This window comes from Panthera pardus, unplaced genomic scaffold (assembly GCF_024362965.1).
Source record: "Panthera pardus isolate Hobbes unplaced genomic scaffold, ASM2436296v1 HiC_scaffold_2, whole genome shotgun sequence".
NCBI lineage: Eukaryota > Metazoa > Chordata > Mammalia > Carnivora > Felidae > Panthera > Panthera pardus.
In genome coordinates, this window is record NW_026526765.1 from 32,771,286 (window position 1) to 32,794,012 (window position 22,727).

Below are 22,727 nucleotides of genomic sequence, written 5' to 3' on the forward strand. Positions count from 1 at the left end.
CCAAGCGTCCAACTTGGGCTCAGGTCAGGATTTCACCATTCATGAGTTTGAACTCGTCATTGGGCTCTCTGCTATTAGTTCAGAGCCCACTCTGGATCCTCTATCGCCCTCTCTCTCTGCCCCTCTCCTGCTCACACTTGCTCTCTCTCAAAAAGAAAAATAAAACATTAAAAGAAAAAAAAGAGTCAGATGCTTAACTGTCACCACTTTTTCAACTCTTAATTAAATAATGGATCAAGGCAATAATCAACAAAGGGTGCTAACATCACAAAGGAACACAACTGGTCAGTAAGTATCTCCTGTTGGAAGTGGCATACTACCCATGAAGTATCCTTGCCAAAAATTAATCCTGAATCAGATCAAGTCTAACAAACTCTACCAGTTTACAGAAAATACGGAATGCAGATGAGCGTGCTAAATAACATGCCAGAGATGCAGACAGCAAATAACAAAAAATAAAAAATAAAACTGGTTTCTTCCGGAAATAAACTTCCAGGAAAGCAGACAGAGAGAGACAGAGAGACAGAGAGAGAGAGACAGAGAAAAATGGAGGTAAAAAGAGACTTCAAAGATTTAATAACCAAATATAATGCATGGGTTTTGTTTAGCTCTGGATTCAAGCAAGCCAATTGGGAGGAAACGTTTAGGAAATAATAGGGAAAATCGGAACACTGATTTGATACTTGATGGTATTAAAAAATTACTGCTATTTTTTAAGGTCTGATAATAGTACTGTAATTATGTTTATAACAAAAAGATAAGCATTCTTGCTATAAACATAATTACAGTACTATTATCTTTTAGGAATGTATACTAAAATATTTCACATGGAATTCTATGATATCTAGAAATTGTTTCAAAGTGATCACCAGAGGGAGCAGGGTACAACACAGGAGAAATACAGATGAAAACATTGCTCTGAGTTGATAATAGATACAGTTAGGTGATATGCACATAGGATTCCTTGTACTTTCCTCTCTCATACATGTTTGAAATTTTTCACAATAAAAAGTTTTAAGAGTCAAACTTGGTATATAACTTCATTCACAGAACTATTGGGTAAATCTAAAAAATAACAAATGTTAGGGGCACCTGGATGGCTCAGTCAGTTGAGCACCTGACTTTAGCTCAGGTCATAATCTCACGGTTCGTGGGTTCGAGCCCCACTCTGGGCCCTGTGCTGACAGCTCAGAGCCTAGAGCCTGCTTCAGATTGTGTCTCCCTCTCTCTCTGCCTCTTCCCCTCTAGCCCTCTGGCCCTCTCTCTCTCTCTCAAAAATAAATGAAACATTAAAAAAAAATTTTAAATAACAAATGTTAAACTGTTTTGTATATCAGCAATGATACACAAATGTAAAGGATAAGAAAGGACAATTGATGGAACAAAATTAAAGAAAACCATAAAAGCATTCAACAAGTATTTATTTAGAGAAGGAATTTATGATGAGATCCAAGAACTCTTACTAATTATATGGATGAGCTTAAAGATACTGAGAAACTCCTGGAAAGGCATATGAATTTCTGTTATGTCTGTGTGTTTTCTGGAGAAGAGTGTCTAAACTTTCATTCCATTCTCAAGGGACTCCATAACTCCAAAGAGATTATGATCAACTGAGTAATCAACCAGGGGGATAAAGAAAAGCAATGAAGCAGATGTTTTTATAAAATTATCAAATAATGGGCATTCGAGGAGTAAAGGAAGAAGGGAAACGAAATAGTGAATAAGTTCTACCAGGTGTCAAGGTCTTCATCACTGAGGCACATGGCTGAAATGAAATATAAGTAATCAATAGAAGGGAGGGGACAAAAAAGTAAAGGTGACTATGAGGTTATTCACATGGAAAGGCCTAAGATAATGGCAGAACTTTTAGGGATGAGAAGATTATAGGTCATGTGCCTAAGTTTCTAATGAATACTAGGAAGTCTCAATAAATTATTGAGATCAAGAAATGCACAAGCAGATATGGGTGAACCACATATTCTCCCCTGGAGCAGGGATTATTTAAAAAAAAAAAAACAAAAAACAACCCAGAGTAGTAATGTATTATAAGCTATACTAGGAAATCAAGATAATATCAGACTCTCTACCCAGACCCTTTATAATAGAGAAGAATGAGTTTCCTATGTTTGAAGATGACTATAAGTAACTTAGGGGAAGAACCAAGAAATGGCTGAAAATGAAGTGTGGTTACTATGGAAAAGAAGGCCAGAGGCACAGAATGAAAACAACGTCAGAAAATAAATCATTAGGAAGGTCTCATAAGACATCAGGATATCAAGAAGAACTCTTGTATTTATGACTGTCTCTAAAAGTGACAAGAATGAGGATGACTACATTTCCTGCCTTCAAGTTTCCAAATGAACTCTGTTCCTAAAGCAGCAATGTGAGGAACCAGGTACTGTGGGAACCCTGTTAACAGAGGAAAGTCTGGTGTATTTACTAATGTCAAATTACATTAGAAATCATCAGTCAGGTCTATATATTATTGGAAGCAGGGTTTAAGGTGGCGAGGAAAGGAAAAAGGAACAGAGAGACCCAAATATATTTTTTAAAAATTAATGGGTAATCAGACTCCCATTACCATCCCCTATCTCCAACCTGAACCATTGTTCTAAATGTCAAAGACAGGTATAGGCTAAGTCCCCAGATGGTGGTTCTCAAGCATGTGTGAAAAACCATGCACAACACCGCCTCAGGTGTTTCTGCCATTTTCCTCCACAAATGCTTTAAGCTCTTCTAGAGACCAGAGGCTGTGGAGATCAGGAGAGAATGAGGTTACAGGGTATAAAAGGCCTGATGACTGCTAGTAACTGACAAGTTTAGCCTTGAAGAGAGTGAAAAGAATACATTCCTCTCAGACAAGAGTTCATACTGAGTGAAAAGTACAGACAAGTTCAGGGGTAGAGGGAAAAGACAATGAAGGATTTCATACCCCAAGCTTCAAATTTCCCAGAGAAATACGTGGCTAGTCATTGGCTCCAAGTAAAGGGAAAAGAAACAGATCTGAGTACTTGAGAAGAAAAGTTCTGAGTCACTAGAGAGAATGGGAAGATAGGAAAATCAACAATAAGGGATCAATAAAGATACCAAACAGTATCAAGGGCCACTGAGGTTAAAATCCACTGAATCTGTTACCAAGGGCCATTAGCACAGTTTTGTATTTTCTTCAACTGTCTGGAGACAAGGTAGCACTCCAGGATAAGTGCTATTGGAGAGTAAACAAAAAAGGATACTATGACTTCAGTGGAGACTCTTGAGGCTTCCTGGAGGAGAGGCTGACAGGTTTTCAAAAATAAAAGTCGGGTGAGTCCTAGGACACATGAAAAACAGTTTCTATCCTGAAAAACTTAATACTCAGGTATTAAGGTATCTTAATTAGTACTAGTTTGCTGTTCCTCTAAGGATATCTGAACATGAAATTAAAGCTTCTTATAAATAAGGGTTTCCTGAATCTATAGTTAGATGCACAAGGCGCCAACATCTTAGCCTTTACGTTTTTTCACCCGGATAAGAAACCATATGGGTAAACCATAATCACAGAGGTTTCACGTTAAACTCATGAAACATAAATTTCATTTTACATAGAATCATAGTTAATGAATGCCATGAAACTCTAAACAACAATGTTGTGTTCTAAATTCTTTTGCTGGTGCAATGATCTCTACAGTAGGCATTCAGTTACTGTTGTCGGCTGGACAGTTTATCCAACCACAAACCGAGAATGCCTGTCTTCACTGCATAGGAGGAGGCAGCACCTAAGGCGAGAAACCACTAGATGAACACCATTAGGAAATCAAAACAGGATCCTTCGGGTATCGGGATGTAGTCAGAGGTGAGAGATTCAAGAAGCAATTTACCCGAAAATGTCACCACGCGAGAGAAACTTGTATTACTAAGTTCCTCTCGTTTCCAAAACAATAAAGATATGCGAAGCTCATAAAGGCTGCCCTGGACGTCCCCCGCGAGTCCACCAGGCCGCCAGCAGCTGCAGACACGCTCAACCAGAGGTGGGAAGCAAGCTCGGTTCCGCTCCTCCCACCGTTAAGGGAAGGTCAAAGCCGCACCCGCCGCCGTGGAAACGCGGAAGCCGCTCCTGCCTTGGTGTAAGGGAGGGCCCGACCCCTAGAAATGCTCGTCCCTAAAGACCAACCTTGGCGTCCCGGCTCTGCCGTACCTCCGTCGCGTCTCAACTCCGACTTCTGAAGGTCCTTTCTCCCCTAACCACAAGACCCACCAGCCTCGTTTTCCTCCCCTTCCTGGGCTTCCACCACGGTCAGCGTACCCTCAGTTACCTAATGACCACTCCCCTGGTCCCGTGTTTACATTGTGCTTGCCCTTTACCGACCGGAAGCGGAAACTAACATGCCCGACCTCCTACCTGCCTGCCTTTGATGCCAGGTCTCTCAAGAAACTGGCCTGGCCGACCCGAGGCGTCGGAACCGCTCAGAGAAGCGGGTAGGGAAGAGGCGACTCTCAAAGCCCTTAAGGTCGGCCAGTCCCTTTCCCGGGACCACAAATCCCAGAAGTCGCTGCGGTAGCCTCCACCCCCGTTACCCTCTGGGATCTGTAGTCCGGGCCACCCGGACCCGGAGCGCCCTCTAGCAGCAGTCGGGGGCGTCAGGTGCGCGGACGACGGCAGTGCCGGAGCGCGGGAAACTGCGGCTGCGCCGGTTGAGGTGCGCGCAGTCAAAATCAGGCCCCGTGAGACTGCGGGACTCGTTCCGTCGCGAGGTAAAACAAACCGGGGTCGGGGAGAAGGACTTGGGCGGGAATTCATAGCATTAAAATGGGATCCTGCCTTAAAGGAGTTTACAGTCCAGCTGAGAGGCCAGCCTAGATGCAAAGGACTAAGGGAAAACTCCATTGAAAAAGGGTTCAGGGGAGCAGATGAAGCAGATCAAGGAGGCCCTTGGTTCAACTGTAGGCTTCACGTCGGAAAACATAAGTAAATTGGGCCCGGAAGAATTAAAACCTAAACGTAGGTGTAGTTTATGTCTTGAAAATAATTAAGTGGGGAAACGTAACCCAGGGGACTGTTTAGGAAATTGAAAAGATTGTTAATTTATCGACGTGGCTATCTTGTGCAAGGGAAGACCAATTTTGTAGACCATGCTTTTCCAACCTCAGCGTTGTTTGTCAAACTGCATAATCTTTGTTGGAGAAATGGAGTCTCCTGTGCCCCGCAGGGTGTTTGGCTGCATCTCTGGAATCTACCCACTAGATGCCGTTAGCATCCACTACCACCACCATTTTACCTCCAGTTGTGACAATCAAAAACGTCTCCAGTCATTGCCAAATGTTCCTGGAAGAAAAATTGTTCACCCACCCCTGCCGCATTGAGAACTGCTCTTGTACAACAATGATTCTCCAAGGTGATCCTCAGACCCCTGAGGGTTGCCAAGGCTTTTTCAAACGATTTTTATGCTCATAGGAAGACCTCGTTGGCCTTTTTCACCATGTTAACTTTGCACTGATAATGGAAAAGCAGTGATGGGTAAAACTGCTGACAGCTCAGCTGGTATTAAGGCAATGATACCAAACTGTGCTAGTTGTCATTGCAGTTTCACCACCACACTCATACTACCAAAAACACAAAACAAAAACACTCAAGAATGTCCTTTAGGAAGCGGTAAAAATTATTAAAATGACCCTGGAGTTTTTAATCTGTATCACAAAATGGGAAGTACTCATTAAGTACTTTTGCCGTGTATTGAAGTATGATGTCACCAGTAAAAGCAATTGTGAGATCGCATTATAAACTGAGGTATACACTTTTTTTGTGTGGGATGCAACTCTTATTTAGAAAACAGCCAGCAGTCCAGCTGGTTATTCAGGATTGGGTATGTGACAGGCCTTATGAAAATGAACAAAAGGAGCCTGTTACTTCAGGAAAACAATGGACAGTGTTGCCAATTATACTGTCATATCATAGAAGTGTTATCATTTGCAGTATATAACTTCTGACATTAATTATAAAAGATACAAAGGTAGTAGAATGTTTCTTAAGAAGGGTAGAGGTTTATATGACTGTGTTCACTGCAAACCTAAATCAGTGACAATTCATCAAGTCAAATATTTATGATTTGCACACTTTTCTGTAATGCTTCTTCAAGCCTTTAAAACACATGTGTCTCTCGGACAAGACATTCAGCAGGATTTATGCCTTTATAGTCACATTCTTAGTGCTTGGTTCATAGTAGCTATATGAGGGGATATAATTTGTAGAGTGAATAATTAAGCGGTGCTTAAAGCTGTACTCCTTTCTAGGGGTCTTTCCCAAATCTCCCAAATAACTTTACTCTGATAAAGGCTACCTCCAACACTGAGTTTTCACACTTCACCCACCACTTCCCTACTTACTTTGTCCTATGAACTTGATGTACTTATTAATATATTTAATACATTTCTCAGGCTATTTATTGACAATATGATCTTCCAAGTTGCTAGAAATCCTCTAAATTTATCATACTTAACATTTATTGGCATTCACAATAAATAGAACAGTCTATTTGCCTACAATAGAACAGTTCAATAAATATTGATTTTTCAAACAAGAGCATTTATTGTACAGTTTTATACAGTCAGGGTAAATAAATATCTAGAGCAATTTATAAGTTCCCTAAAGAACAATCTTATGTGCTATTCGTAACATTCTTTAGTACTGTTTTCTTTTGTTACAATTATCAACCTATTTTAACGATTTGGAATGCCAACAATCTGGCACAAGGCCTAACAGTGCCGTACGGGATATAAGATTTCATTACAGTTGAATTCTAACAGTAGTGGAATTCTAACCAAATCTAATGTTAGCAACCAAGGAAAACTGGTAACCACTTTGGCTTTTATCGTATATATCTTAATATTTTGTTCAGGTGGTTAACTTTTAGATGAAATCAAAACTCAGTAATTTAGTTGACACAAAAATCACACGTCTGAGTGTTAAAATTTGTTTAAGCACTATATTTTATATTTAGGCACACTGTCAAAAAGGTGCACACATGGTCAGCTAGGAATAAGTGCTTTTTATTTAATTTTTCCGAAAGTTAAAAATTTAAGCACACTGTAACAGGAAAAATTATGTTTTCATCATCCACTTTCTAAATCAAAGTATTTTAAATTAGATACCTAAATATACCCTGGTCGAAACATATGCGAACACATCTCAGAAATACTGTACCACAAAGATTGATCTCTACCCTATTACCAATTTATAGTTATGTTGTATGTGGAATTTCATTCATCTTGTCAGGAGAATTCACAATGAAAATAAGACTTCTGCTGTGTATGGAGGAGATGGACAAGAATTAAGGGGAAAAGATTTAAACAGCACACCATTTGTTTTTCATTCCAAGGATGCCAGTCCAAGCATAGATGCATGGAGTCCTACATCTAGCCACAGTCCACCAAGCATTCATTGAGTGTGAATGGTAAAACTACAAGGTCAAAAAGCAGGGATTGGAGGGGGGATGGGGAAGGTGAAAGCACAGGACTTTTTATATAAAATCATTTAAAACTCTGAAAAACTACAAAAGCATCTCAAGAGAAAATATAATCAAAGTAAAAGCAATGGAATTTATTTCAGTGAAATTATTTTAAATTAGATATATTAAGCTCCCATATCCCCCAACCTGGTAGAAAATTTCCTCTTGGTGAGAAATCATTTATTTTAATGGCAAAATTTTTACATATCAGTAAAATCTGTTATATTTAAAACTATGTATACAGTACATTTCTGGCAAAAACCTTATACATCTTTCAGTTGTCAAGACAAAGTAAAAATATGGTTGCATAAATCACAAAAAATATAAATTGCTGAAAAGATAATAAAAAAAGATTAAAAATCATTTGCATTGACTCCCTTACATCTTCAGTTAGTAAGAATTTGCAAACTACAATAAATTTTTGAAAATTCTGATGCAGCCTCGACATATTCAACCAAAAGTTGTCATTTCAAATATCCCAGCTTAAAAAAGAATCTGCTGCAATAATCTGTGCGTGTATCATACTATTTGTACAAGTGCAATATTTAAATATCTTCAAAATAAAACTCAGTAACTAAAAGGAATCACAATAACTTAACAAGCAGCAAAGTTTACAAAATTAACAATTTTTAGAAGGTCCTATTTAATTGGTTCCTCCTTTCAATCCCCCCCCCCCCACTGCCCCACCACCTCCCCACAACAGCTTATAGAGACATTCTGACAATGTCTTAGTTCTATGTACAAATGTGTAACTTTTCAAAAATACAGTCTTCTGTTCTTAACATCAGGAACATAATGCTGCATTTAGAGACCCTACATTAAATCAATATCCCAAAAATGCAGGGCCACATACAAGTTATACAGTTTTGAACTTAGTATTTAAGTTGCACTCCTATTATTTTATACAGCTTTCAGATTCTAAGTTGAATAGATAAGTCCTGGACATAAGCAAGATTTTTCTTTTGAATTCACTGCATGTTTCTAGGGGTACTGGAACCAAATCTACAACTATAGTTAACTGTGCAAGCTATCAAGACACTTGAGTATATTACTGTCTGGTTACAAAGGTGTTCACTGTATTTGCCAAAAATAGTCCTATAATACAAAAGTATTAAATGAGAAATAAGATAGCTCTTCTGCAATGGAAAAATGATTGATACCAAAGAAAATCAATACCTTGAAGTTAAAATAGTATAAGGCAATTATGGGTGATATAGTACTTTTTATTTTTTATTAGCATACACAGGACACCAATTTTAACTGAAGTGACTTTAAATCTTCATTTACAACTATTATGGAATGCTACTAGGAAAAAGGAAGGATCAAGGAAAAGAAAGTATAGAGATCTTACAAAGATTAATTAAGCATCTTTAGGCAGTTCCCATAATGCTACTTTTTAAAAAATGATTAAAATCTAAAACAAATGTGACCATTTAGAAGCACTAACTGATTCGTTCCATTATTTTATTGAAGTAATAATGTCATACCTGGCAATGTCTAAATTTTCACTGAATCCTGGTTTGAAATAGTCAGCTATAAAAGAAATTTGGAAGACAACTTGGGAAACCTAAATATGCATGATTAGATGACTTTAGGGAATTACTAATCTGATAATAGTATTATGTTTTTTTAGGAAAATGTTATTTTTTTTTAGGAGATGCTTGAAATGTTGAGGGTGATAAGTATGTCAGCAACATCCAAACGGTTCAAGGAGAAAAAAACATATATATCTATATACACGTACATATGTACACTATGTCTATATACATACATAGATATAAAGCAAATGTGGCAAAATGTTAACCAGTGTTGAATCTAAGTGGTAGATACACATGTGATCACCCTATAGCCTTTTTATTTTTGTTTTTAAAAATGGTCACGATAAAATTTGGGAGAAAAAGTCTTATCTGAGCATTTAAATGGTAGGAAATATTCTGTGTGTTAAATCAATTTAAAAGATACATAATTGAATGACTAGAAATTTTTGTATACATTCAATACTGACGGACATGAGCAGCAGAATTTGTGAGATTGACAAAAACATGATTTATTTATAGCATATGCAACTCAGCTCTTGGGACAAAAAGAGAAATTTATGTACAGAATATAGTGAGACAAATTTTAAGATTTAACTTAGTGCCTAGAGTATCTGAATATGTAAGTTCTGTGTGTTTTTGGATTTATCAAGCTAAAGAAAAAATTTTAATTATGTCTAATTTAATCTTTGATATGCTTACCATATACTAAAGAATATTAAGGGAAGAGATATGGAAGAGTTGTCCAGCCTGTCACTACTGGAAAATACCTGCTATGTAAGAAGTTCAGGATCCCCCCAAAACAAATCACCTATAAAGGTCTCTGGGGATTCTAGGCAAATATTTATTGAATAAATTTATGAAGCAATTATAGAACATATCAACTTGTAATAATACATGAAGGCCTTTATGGTAAATTAATATTCTACAAAGCCCTGTATACATTAAATATAAAACAGCCAAAAATCAAGTGAGCCTGAGAGACCTATAATTCATTGTGAAAATTACATTATGCTATATGCCTACTGAACAATGAACAAAATTATCTTAATTCATTTTTGCACATTAGGCTTTTAACTATTAATCATGTTCCAATTCCTGTGCAAATTGCATTCCAAAAGGCCAATCCTCAGTTATAATTATGTATAACTTGATTATAAATGGAAGCATTTGGCTATGATTTTTTATGCATGCTTATTGCTATCAAAGAAATAAGCTAAGTTTTAGGTTTACTGTGCAAGAATTTTAATTAGATTCGCACACATTTCAAAAAATTCTATCGTGTGACTTCCAGGTCTTGGAGTTAAGTCAACAGGAGAAGAGTCAAGTGAGGTCACAGATGAGGTAAGTGAAGCTTCTGAGGATTTTCCTTGAGCATCAGCATCTGAATCATTCCTTTGGCAAGATCGATAGTTGCTAACTGATCCTGATCTCTGTGGAGTAGCAGTCCCTGATTTGGCTTCAGTAATTTCATCTGGGTAAAAAAAAATTTCAATTTATTATAATCCATTACACCCCATAATTTTTATTCTTTTAAGTTTTGTTTATTTTGAGAGAGAGCGCGCGCACGCATGAGGGAGGGGAGGAGGGGCAGAGAGAGAGGGAGAGAGAATCCCAAGCAGGCCCCATGCTGCCAGTGCAGACACAGCCCAACACAGGGCTCAATCTCACAAACCGTGAGATCATGACCTGAGCAGAAATCAAGAGTTGGATGCTTAACCGACTGATCCACCCAGGTGCGCTCCCACCCGCCAACAAAAGTTGAATAGTATTTAATTTGCTGCTTTGAGTGAGACCACTGACCACCTATCAAGAGCACATTTATTTTGAAAACGTTCTAAAATAGAGGTGATGAATCTGTGTTAAACCATTTGTCTTCTTTACATACAGTACGTATTCTCCTCATGCCTAATCAACATTGGGTATAGCACATAGCTACTCATCAGTATGTAGCTACTCATCAGACTTACACTCCAAAATTAATAGCCCAATAAACTAATAACATGGGGCTCAATAAACATCCTTCCCTAGCAATAAAAATTCATTTCTCTATATTAAAATCATAGAATAAATGCACTTAAAATTTGGGAGAAATCTTGGAAACCACCTCATCCAATGTTCATTCTATTGATAAGAAAACATAAACCTCAAAAAGTGTAGTGACTTGCCATAGGTAATAAAGAGGTAAATCTAGAACCTCCTTTGCCTGTCATCTCACTGCTTTTCACTCTCCCACTTTCTCTTTGTATTTAAGATCTCATGAAATGATTCCAATAAACAAATTAAGGAAAAACTAAAGTTGAAAATACAGTACACAAAAACAGTAAATGTTCATTCAACTGGCAAACCCAGGGGCTAATAAACCTAAGGTTATAAATTTGAGGCCAGTACATTACCACTCAAACCTGTGCCTTTCTGACACTAAGTAGGTACTATTCTTTTGTTTATGAAGAAGACAAAAAATTCATAGGTAAATCTAATAATTCCATAGGATCTTAGATACACAAAAGTGGTAACAGATCTTAATGGAGATGGCCAATGAAGAACTGCTAAAAACTTGTACTTAATTAAAGGCTCTGTTTATGAGAAAACATTTATATATACAGTTATACTCTTGAAATGCTAGGATAGAGTATTTACTTGATATTATGAGTCAAGTGTGCTCTGTCAGGCTTTTTAATAGATAGTGTTAAATTCGTTTTGAGAGTGTATGCATATGGGAAATCTGAATTAATATAAATTTCAAACCATGTTATAGTATCATATCATTTACTAAAAGCCTATTATAGTCTACTCATACAAACATTGGCATAAAGATATTTTTCCCATTTAAAAATAAAAATAAAGTAATCCCTATCAAAATAGCACACTACTGTTCACTGAACTAGAACAAACAATCCTAAAATTTGTATGGAACCACAAAAGACCCCAAGTAGCCAAAGCAGTCCTGAAAAAGAAAACCAAAGCTGGAAACATCACAATTCTGGACTTCAAGCTATATTACAAAGCTATAATCTTCAAGACAGTATGGTATTGGCACAAGATCATTGGAACAGAATAGAGAACCCAGAAATGGACCCACAAACATATGGCCAACTAATCTTTGACAAAGCAGGAAAGAATATCCAATGGAAAAAAGACAGTCTCTTCAGCAAATGGTGTTGGGAAAACTGGACAGCAACATGCAGAAGAATGAACCTGAACCACTTTCTTATACCATACACAAAAATAAACTCAAAATGGATGAAAGACCTAAACATAAGACAGGAAGCTATCAAAATACTAGAGAAAACAGGCAACAACCTCTTTGACCTGAGCCACAACAACTTCTTACTTGACCTGTCTCCCAAAGCAAGGGAAACAAAAGCAAAAATGAACTACTGAGACCTTATCAAGATAAAAAGCTTCTGCATTGCAAAGGAAATAATCAACAAAACTAAAAGGCAACTGATGGAATGGGAGAAGACATTTGCAAATGACATATCAGATAAAGGGTTAGTATCCAAAATCTATAAGGAACTTATCAAACTCAACACCAAAAAACAAATAATCCAGTGAAGAAATGGGCAAAAGACATGAATAGACACTTTTCCAAAGAAGACATCCAGATGGCTAGGAGACACATAAAAAGATGCTCAACATCACTCATCATCAGAAAAATACAAATCAAAAACAACAATGAGATACCATCTCTCACCTGTCAGAATGGTTAAAATTAACAACTCAGGAAGCAACAGATGTTGATGAGGATGCAGAGAAAAGGGAACCCTTTTGCACTGCTGGTGGGAATGCAAACTGATGCAGCCACTCAGGAAAACAGTATGCAAGTGCCTCAAAAAACAGAACTACCCTATGACCCAGCAATTGCACTACTAGGTACTTATGCAAGGGATACAAGAATGCTGATTCGAAGGGGCACATGCACCCCAAAGTTTATAGTACCACTCTTGGCTATAGCCAAAGTATGGAAAGAGCCCAATGTCCATTGACTGATGAATAAAGAAGATGTGGGGTGTGAGTGTGTATGTACACACACACACACACACACACACACACACACACACACACACACTGGAATATTACTCGGCATTCAAAAAGGATGAAATCTTGCCATTTGCAACAATGTGGATGGAACTAGAATGTATTATGCTAAGCGAAGTAAGTCAGAGAAAGACAAGTATCATATGATTTCGTTCATATGTGGAATTTAAGACAAAACAGAAGAACATAAGGGAAGGGAAGCAAAAATAATATAAAAACAGAAAAAGAGACAAACCATAAGAGACTCTTAAATGCAGAAAACAAACAGAGGGTTGGTGGTGGGGTGTTAGGTGGGAGGGAGGGCTAAAAACGGGTGAGAGGCATTAAGGAAGACATTTCGGATGAGCACTGGGTGCTCATGTTATATGTAAGTGATAAATCACTAAATCCTATTCCTGGAATTATTATTACACTGTATGTTAACTAACTTGGACTTAAATTTAATAAACAAACAATAACAAAAATGTCTGCTTTCTGCAATTAATAATTTACCTCAACTTAATCAATATAAATAGTTAAGATATTCTGGCAAACTATACATAATGGTAATCAGAGATATATTTTCTAAGTATAGGTTTTCACTTTCTAACTATTAAAACAGTAAACCAATACTTATCATAATTTAATGTTTCTTTAAAAATATTCAAGGAGGTACTTTTAAGATTTTATACTGAAGTAAATCATTATTTTGATGACCAATTAAAATACACCTAACTTAAGAAGTCTGAATATTTCAATTTGATCATCAGGCTGTCTCTGATTGTTTATGACTGTAGGTAAATAGAAATGCACAGCAATCTAAAATTAAGGTTAACAATGTCACTTTTAACGAATTATGATCATTATCTTGAACATTATCTTTAGTCCCAGGAATCCCTATATCATGCTTTCATACAAAAGTGGTCTATTATTTAAGAACACTTTATTAAGAGATAAAATTGGAATCATGTAACTCACAAAACTAATACAGGATGCATACCTCTGATATGTCTCTAGTGTCAGGCTGGGAGCAAAAGGCTGGATGAGAGGAGAAAACTAATCATTAAGTCCCTTACCTATCCAAAACATTTCTCTCTCAGTCCCCTGTAAGAAACCTTACTTGACAAATGATTTCTTGTCCTATGAGCTACTAATCAAATCTATTCACACTGCCTTATCAATCAACTCTAAAAGGTAATAACTGTACTCTAATTCTTAAATGAAAAAAAAAATTTATTAAATATCAGATATAAAAAAATTTAATAAAAAGTCAACATTTATTTCTAAATAAAACATTTTATCTTACCAAAATGAACCACACCAAAAAACAGAAATGTGGCAGAAACTATCATTTTAGGATCGGACTGCATCTGGCTTTAAGGTAATCATAAAAGGACAATACACTGTAAGATTACAGCAAACCTAAGATTCACAAATGCTGAATTCACATCACAGAGGCACCAAATCTCACATTTAATGTTCTTTTGCTATTGAATTACTAGGAACAGTTCAAGAAGCTTCGAAAGAATCAAAGACTAAAAAGCCAAGTTAGGTCACAAAGTCTAGTTTGTCAACTAAGTTGTTTTGTGGAAGGTACATACCATCAATACTACGGAAATCCAGTAAGTACGTTCTACTATCCACTTGGTATAACTGTAGACTCATTTTGGAGTATGTACTTGTTACAGGATTCTTCCTTCGAACACGCAAATAATATGGGTTTACAACCTAGTGTGTGGTATGGACAAAAAGAAAGTCAAAAGCAGTTCTTCTATAAAACATTTTATAGACTACAGGTTTAGCAAATGTGCTTAAAGTCAGAATGCCCTTTCTTTTTTACCTTCCATTCGTAATCCAGTTGTTTAATTGCTCTACAAACTTCTGCCATGATATCATTCGGTCGACTTTGACTTCTAATTCCCAAATGCCATTTTGCTTTCCTTACACCTTGGTGTTTTGATTTCTGTGGGTTTAATTCATCGAGGGTGTGGCGTGCCCTTGGCGTTTCAGCAACCAAGAATGGTACTCTTTCAGGATGGGGCCGAGTCAAATGATGATCATCGAGAAAAGAATCAGGTGGGCTTGTTGCCAAGTAAAAATCTTTGGCCTCATTCATTATCCTCCTGTTATCTATTATGAGGTGATAGGCAACTGCCAACGGGTCCTGGTGATTTCTATTATAAAGGCAGCTGAGAACCTCCTCTTCTGAGCATTCAAATTTTTCACACACTTCTTTTAAGGCTTCATCATCAATCATGGTTGAACTATATGATGGATCCTCAGGAAAGAGATATTTTGGAAGATCTTGTTTAAACCATTCATGCTCCCTGAGACAAAGTTAGGAGGTGAGACTGTAAGTAACAGTTTGGGGGATTTAGGATATGAATTCATTTCTATTTATACACATAGGGTATTTTCATCTTTTTTAAACTGAGACTTTCTTCTGGCTCACATTTCATTGTATATATTGGGGGAAATGCTCCAACCTCCCTCAGATTTTAAGAGGGAAAAAGCAGTGCTGCACTAACTGGAAAAGAAATGTCTTCACTTTTATTTAAAGTTTTGGCACAAATGACAATGACAAACAAATGACCAAGACCAGCTTATTTCCAGTTCAGAAAAAAGAATATATTCTGTGGCTTCATTATTATAATATTCTTGATACAATGTTAGGTGAAAAAAACAACAAAAACAGACAACTATCATTCACTGAACGCTTACTCTGTGGTAGATTTTAGGCTAAATACTTCGTATACATTATCTCACCTTATAAAACAACTCTATGAAGATAACAACTCTTCAAATATAAAAGGATATGTTTGACCTAAACTATGTCAAAAACTGCTAAAACTAAAAACATCATGAAAGGAAAAGAACAACGATTATCTTCTGGGTGATGGAATTAAAGATCATTTTCTGGTGGTTTTTTTTTTATTTTGGTTTTGTTTTGTTTTGTTTTTGGTGTTTTCTAAGTCTTCTAATTGTCACATATTGCATTTAAATTGGAAAAAAAACCATGTAAAACACAAATAAAAGCACCTTTCACTTAGATATTTTAAATTTTAAAGAATGATTTATCCTTTCCCACTGGTGGTAAAAGCATGCCCTTCCATATGAAACTTACAAATCAGTAATTCCACGTGTGATTCAATGTATAGTACCCAAAAAACAAAAGCATGTCATTGATTAAATTAAAAATTCCTCATTACTTGAGATGAACAAAAGGAAAAAAGGGAGTAATTTATGAGATAGAACTCAAATAGTAACACACAAATTTACTCCTACTGAAAAGCATTAATCCTAATGAGAATGCATAAAAGTCAAATACGAAGCATACCACAGAAAATCTTAAAGAGCCACTACAAAATGTAACATCCCACCAGGGTCTATTTTTATTTTCTTTCAAAAGAAAGACGTGTAAGTGAAAAGTAAAAGCCCTCCCTCCTACTAATCTTCCTTCCCTTAGGTAACCAGTTTACTGTGTATTTTTAAATACGAAAACAAATGTGCCTATATACTGTATTTTTTAACATACAAATGACATGACATTATACATACTGTCCTGCAACTCTTTCTTTCACTTAATTTAAATCATTGAAGCTATTAGATCTGATAATCTCCAAGTTGCATTATTACCTGATATCTTTGATTGTGGCCCTCTTCATGGGATCCACCTGTAGCATATGTTTCAAAAGGCTAATCACAGATGGATTTAAATACTGAGGGGTATAAAAGATCCCATCACATATCTTCTTAAAAAGAGTTGGCACATGATCATCATCAAACGGAAGGGTTCCACATAATAAAGCATAGAGAATAACCCCACTGCTCCATATGTCTACCTCTGGACCTGCATACAATCTGTAACAGGAAATACCAATTGGATTAAATAATCATTAGTAACTTGAGAGTCAATTAATCAAAAGTTTTAAATATGGATACTTTATAAAGAATTATTAGAGTATGGTTTCTATAGTCATTGCTTTACACTATACAGAAAGATTCTATATAATTCTATCATCATTATCTTTGAAAACAAAAGTTAGGAATTTTTTTAGGTTAGACTATAGCTATAATTCTGTTCTTACTCCTTTACTTTGTTCCTCATGATATCAATTAAGAACGTTCTTTAGTGATGAACCCTAAACCCACTCTCCCCCCAAAACCCAAGACTTCCTACCAAGGTAAAAGGGGCCTGAGGCTGTGAAAGAAAGCCAAGCTGACTGGTTCACAAAGAAGATCCTAAACGGGTATTTACAATACACTGTAGCCAACTGACTTAACTACTGCAGACTGTTAGCACAAAGTCTGGCTTTGGGGAAAGGATGTCTGTAAACTGATCAAATAAACTGTTGAACTAATCCATAAATAGTGCTTTGAATACAAGTTCCCACTCATCCAGGGCTCACAGAAAAACCTTTCCAAACTGGAAAATTAGACTTCAGAAATGGCCCATGCATATATGCATATTTCCATTTCTTTCTTTTATTTTTTTTTAAATTAACATTGCCCCCAGAATTGTTTTTTTCCAAAAGAATTTAGATGGCACAAATGAAATAATTTAAAAACATTCTTTGAACATTAACCTGATCTAAAAAAATAATGATGAAGCTTGATAAATCTAAAATTAGGTACTTCTGCCTTAATCATAGCCATGACTTTACCCAAATATAATTTCTCTGAGCAGGCCAGGCAAGCAAGGTTATGAAAACAGAGAGAAAATACTATACTATTTCTGCATTCTGAATTAGGATATGACACATTCAAACAAAGAAACATGGTTTGAGTGAAACGTTATTAAAAGGTAATTATAAAGACTAGTAACAAACTTAGCCATCTGTTTTCAATTTCAGTAGTACAGTGAAAAACAATTACTCTTTAAAAATTAAATTTTCCTGTCATCTAATCCATTCAAAAAGCTGCACTGTATAAAGATCCTCATGTTCTCAATGCCGGTGGTCAGTAAATTGAGAGATTAGAATTCTTATAATACTGCAGTCTCCAGAAAATAAATGAAGTCTAAAGATTTTATCATACTTCAGTCCAATCCCCCAATCACCTTATCATAAAACAGAAAGCTACTACAAAATGTCTTCTATCTGAAAAATTAAAGGTACACATTATACTTTTAACCCTTCATCTAAGTAAACCATTTCTAAATAGTAGGTATTCCTGTATAATGCAAGTTTTTAATGTCTGACCTACCTTTAAAACTTGCTAGTTTTAAACCTTCAATTTCTTCCACCACGGGGAAAAAAGAATTCTCTTCTATAAATGGAATCCTTAATTCTTATGTTTTATCCCTAAAATATAACACTTTCTGGATAAGAAAAGAATAAGCCCTAAATGTCTTTCCTTTCACTACAATATGACACCACAGACAGACAAAATCTAGGGAAAAAAAGATAATTACAAATGTATTAGTGTGGGAGGGTGTCAAATACTACCTTCCTGAAATTACTTCTGGTGCAGCATAGTTGGGTGAGCCACAGCTTGTTCTTAAAAATTCACCATCTGACATCATGTTTGAAAGACCTGAAAATGTACAAAAAATCAACTATTCAAGATTTCCCAAGGAAATAAAAACAAAACTCCATTAAACAATAAAATTGGGTTTGCATTAAAGTGATAAATCATCACTATATTCTTTGCTTAAACAAATCCTAGTCTTTACTGTTCCCAAATATTTTGTCATTATGCCCTAAAATTTGTAATCTATTTCAGCATTTAAGGTTAGTGCATTATTTGGGGGCAGCTGAGTGGCTCAGTCACTTAAGTATCCAACTCTTGATTTTGGCTCAGGTCATAATCTCACAGTGAGATCCAGCCCTGAGTTGGGCTCTGTGCTGGCAGCTAGGAGCCTGCTTGGGATTCTCTGTCTCCCTCTCTCTGCCCCTCCTCTGACTTGTTCTTTCTCGCTCTCTCCCTCCCTCTCCCTCTTCCTCTCCCTCTCTCTCTCCCCCCAACCTGTCCTCAAAAATAAACAAACATTAGGAAAATTAAGTTAGTGTACTACTGGAAGTTAATGAGTATATATTAAGCTATTTGTTGTTCTGTTTATTAGAATAAACTCGGCATGTTTAAATTTATTAATAAAGAAATTACTAGAAAAAATGTAGATGAGTAGAAAAATTAAAATTCAAAGATTCTATGACCCTGTTCTGATTCTTTTTTTTTAATTTTTTTTTTTAACGTTTATTTATTTTTGAGACAGAGAGAGACAGAGCATGAACGGGGGAGGGTCAGAGAGAGAGGGACACACAGAATCTGAAACAGGCTCCAGGCTCTGAGCTGTCAGCACAGAGCCCGACGCGGGGCTCGAACTCACGGACCGCGAGATCATGACCTGAGCCGAAGTCAGACACTTAACCGACTGAGCCACCCAGGCGCCCCCCTGTTCTGATTCTTTAAAAAACAAAACAGTAACTCTGAATATCAAAGCTCCCTCCCGCATAGTTTTACTCCAAAAAGAAACCTCTGCCTTCTCAAAAATGTACTAGATAAAAATAATCATGAAAGGAGTGCCTCGCTGGCTCAGTTGCCAGCATGCAGCTCTTGATCTCAGGGTTGTGAGTTTGAGCCCCATGTTGGGTATAGAGATTACTTAAAAATAAAATCTTAAAAAAATAATCATGACAATTAAGGAATAAGGAAGTCAAATAATTTAGTCAGTTACAACAACAACAATAGCAAATCAGTAGCTCAGAGTTGACTGGCACTGCTTAGTGAATCTCTATAGATTAAAATACATATATTCAAATCTGAGAAAAATACTTATGAAATCACCTCTGATTAGAACTTAAGCTAAGCAAAATTGAGTTGCAGAGATTAATTTTTCTTAAATTTAATAAAATAATATCAATGGCAATTTATATAGAACATAAAAGGAAAATAAATTCATTTTTGACAATGTTCTTCCCAAGGTGAAATTATGCTTTTCTATCATGTAAAATATTTTACTAGTTTTTTTTTAAATAATTCTGTTCATGGGGCACCTGGGTGGCTCAGTCGGTTAGGCATCTGACTCTTGATTTCAGTCCAGGTCATGATCTTACAGTGGCATGATTGAGAGCGCCGGGCTCCAAGCTGAGCATGCAGCCTGCTTAAGATTCTCGCTCTCTCTCTGCCTCTCCCCAACTTGAGTGCGTGCACTCTCTCTCTCCAAATAAAGAAATAAACTTCTTAAAAATAAATGAATGAATGACTGATTTTGTTCATACAGTTTACCTTCTGGCTTTCAGAGTTTGTATAACTCCATTCAGTCTCTTTCATCTTGCTCCATACTTGATCAAAAGAACATACCGGAGGGGAACCTAGGTGGTTTCATTGGTTACGCATGACTCTGGATTTGGGTTCAGGTCATGAGTTCAAGCCTCAGGGCGGGCTCTGCACTGGCATCTCAGAGCCTGCTTATAATTCATTTTCATTCTCTCCCTCTCTCTCTCTGCCCCCCACCCCCCACTTATGCTCTCTCTCTCTCAAAATAAACTTTAAGAAAAAAAAAAAAAACTGGAAATAAAGTTGCTAACTTCTCCTTCACAAATAATAGTCTCTATTCAAATGATGTCTCTAATGCTGCCAATTTATTTACCTATTGTCCTAAAACTAAATTTTAAAGACATAAAGTTAAGAAGAGAATTCATCACTTCTTCTCCTTTCTGTATGCTCATAGGCAAAATGGTGAGGATACACTATTTTGGGATACTTTAGTCCATTGCATAGAAGTAAAACTTATCTGAAGAATGCTTTGATGTTCATTAAACATAATGAATATTCGAAACTATAAAAATCTCCTTACCAAAATCAGCTATCTTTGCATTCATGTGTGCATCAAGCAGGACATTTTCAGGTTTCAAATCTCTATGGACCACCATATGCCTGTGACAGTAATCCACACCAGAAAGGATTTGTTGAAACAGACGCCGACTTTCTTTTTCATCCAGCTACGAAAAGTAGAGAGGCATTTTAAAGGTGTGCTTTTCAGAAGAAATTTTTCTACCTACAACTCTCCAACCTATAAAACCATCAAAACGCATGAAACCTTCCAAATGAAACTCATCCTGAGATACTTTTGAAATGGGGAGATGGGTACAATCAGCACAAAGCCAAAATGCTAAGAGGATCTTGGAACTCAACTTTCTGTTACCACTCTTGTGACTACATTGCTTTCCCCTGTATTTCATGAGCTATTTCAAATAGTTTCAACTTCTCCTTGAAACTAGGTATGTTTTCTCCTATACACTGGAAACATTTAATCCTTCATTCCTTTAACAAATATTTATTGAACATCTTTAGTGTGCCAAGCAGTTCTAGGCACTCAAGATACAGCAATGAATAAAACAAAGGCTCTTAATCTAGTTGATGAAAATAGACAATAAAGAAATAAAGAGACCATTAAGGAGTATTTTAAGAAAAATAAAGCAGAATAAGGGCACAGAATTATGTTGGGGTGGGTGATACTATTTTAGACTATATGAGGAAGTAACATTCAAGACTGTTAATGAATTAGCAAGCAATCAAGTTATATGTCCTGAAATAAAGACTTTTTAGTTTTAACAAAAGAAAAACCTTAATTCATTTGTTTTATAAAATATAAAAACATGTATCTTTAGTCTGTTTTCTTAAAAAATTATCTTATGCAGGAACTAACATTTTAAAAAATATTCTTTAAGAACTTCCATTTATCCATTTATCCATATTGTCTTGTTTTAGGATTTTTTTCCCCAAAGCTATAACCATTATTTGGATGAGCCTGTACCCATGAAGTCATATTTAATAAATAGCCTATTAATTCTCTATAATATGCAATTTTCTAACAGAGGTCACAAATTAGCATTCTGAAGCCAGACTTCTACACTTTAAATGGCATGGACAATCTGGGAGAAAAGGTGAACTAGTAATTTCTTTTGAAAGCAAAATTAAAACTAATGAAGTACAATGAGACACCCTTCCTCTAGAGAAAATAACCTGCTAATAATCTAACACATTTATTTCTAGAAGAAATGTAGGTTTACTTTTTTTAACACAACTTTATATTAAATATACTAAATGAAAAAAAGAATGTGTTCTAAATGTGAAATAAAACTTAATTGATTAAACAAAATATAATAGGTAAATTAACTAAACAGACTACAAAAATGAAAATTATACCATATTAACAATAAATACAGTACAAAAGATGAAAAAGGAGAAGTCTCCAAAGGAAAGTTAGAAAAGTTAAAGCATATTTGCAGTTAAACATGGTAGACTGAATCTTTTGTCTCCACACCTTCAAACATCACTAAAAGGACATTAGCATAAAAAGACGAAAAGAGCAAGAAAAGTGACAACAGTAAAATCAGAAGGAGTCACCAAGCTATAGAGTGGATGAACGATGAAGACTTGACCAAACAGAGAAAGCGGAAACCTTAAGCCTGCAGGGTGGAAACCAATAATAAACTAGCCTGCACACAGAACTCTGGAAAAGCTTAGAAATTAGAAACCTTGGAAATTCGTGAAGGGAGAAATGAGAGGTGGACCGAAAGCAGGACAATTGGTTGAAGTTTTAAATTCACCCCTATGGGGGAATAAGACCCATGATTTGCTCTTGAGTAAGACCAAACCAGCTCTGTTCTCAAGGACACCAAGGCAGGCATGAGGCGCCCGAAGGAAAACACAGGGATTAAGTGAAAGTCAACATACTAACTACTGA

The 22,727-nt window shown here is 36.1% G+C and overlaps 2 protein-coding genes across 10 annotated transcripts in view; both read right to left on the reverse strand.

Moving 5' to 3' along the window:
• The window catches only part of TTC33 (tetratricopeptide repeat domain 33), a 39,272-nt gene extending 34,901 nt beyond the window's left edge, over window positions 1-4,371 (reverse strand). The window contains exons 1-2 of one of the 4 annotated variants that reach the window (XM_019464248.2): window positions 4,151-4,371; window positions 2,344-2,409 (exon numbers count right to left, since the gene is read on the reverse strand). The gene's annotated coding sequence lies outside the window, so the exon portion shown is untranslated. Of the gene's footprint in view, window positions 1-2,339; window positions 2,410-3,857; window positions 3,993-4,150 lie in introns of those variants that run through there. The other 3 variants (XM_019464246.2, XM_019464247.2, XM_019464249.2) reach the window with 3 other exon arrangements.
• A 3,181-nt stretch (window positions 4,372-7,552) lies between these two features.
• PRKAA1 (protein kinase AMP-activated catalytic subunit alpha 1) overlaps window positions 7,553-22,727 on the reverse strand; it is a 45,761-nt gene continuing 30,586 nt past the window's right edge. For 5 of the 6 annotated variants that reach the window (XM_053906953.1, XM_053906952.1, XM_019464234.2 and 2 more), the window contains 6 exons: window positions 20,835-20,979; window positions 18,484-18,571; window positions 16,673-16,897; window positions 14,877-15,363; window positions 14,638-14,764; window positions 7,553-10,490 (listed from right to left, as the gene is read on the reverse strand). In XM_053906953.1, coding sequence (XP_053762928.1) covers window positions 10,246-10,490; window positions 14,638-14,764; window positions 14,877-15,363; window positions 16,673-16,897; window positions 18,484-18,571; window positions 20,835-20,910 — 1,248 coding nt within the window. In that variant the 5' untranslated portion in view covers window positions 20,911-20,979 and the 3' untranslated portion in view covers window positions 7,553-10,245. Of the gene's footprint in view, window positions 10,491-14,637; window positions 14,765-14,876; window positions 15,364-16,672; window positions 16,898-17,967; window positions 18,056-18,483; window positions 18,572-20,834; window positions 20,980-22,727 lie in introns of those variants that run through there. The other variant, XM_053906954.1, reaches the window with a different exon arrangement.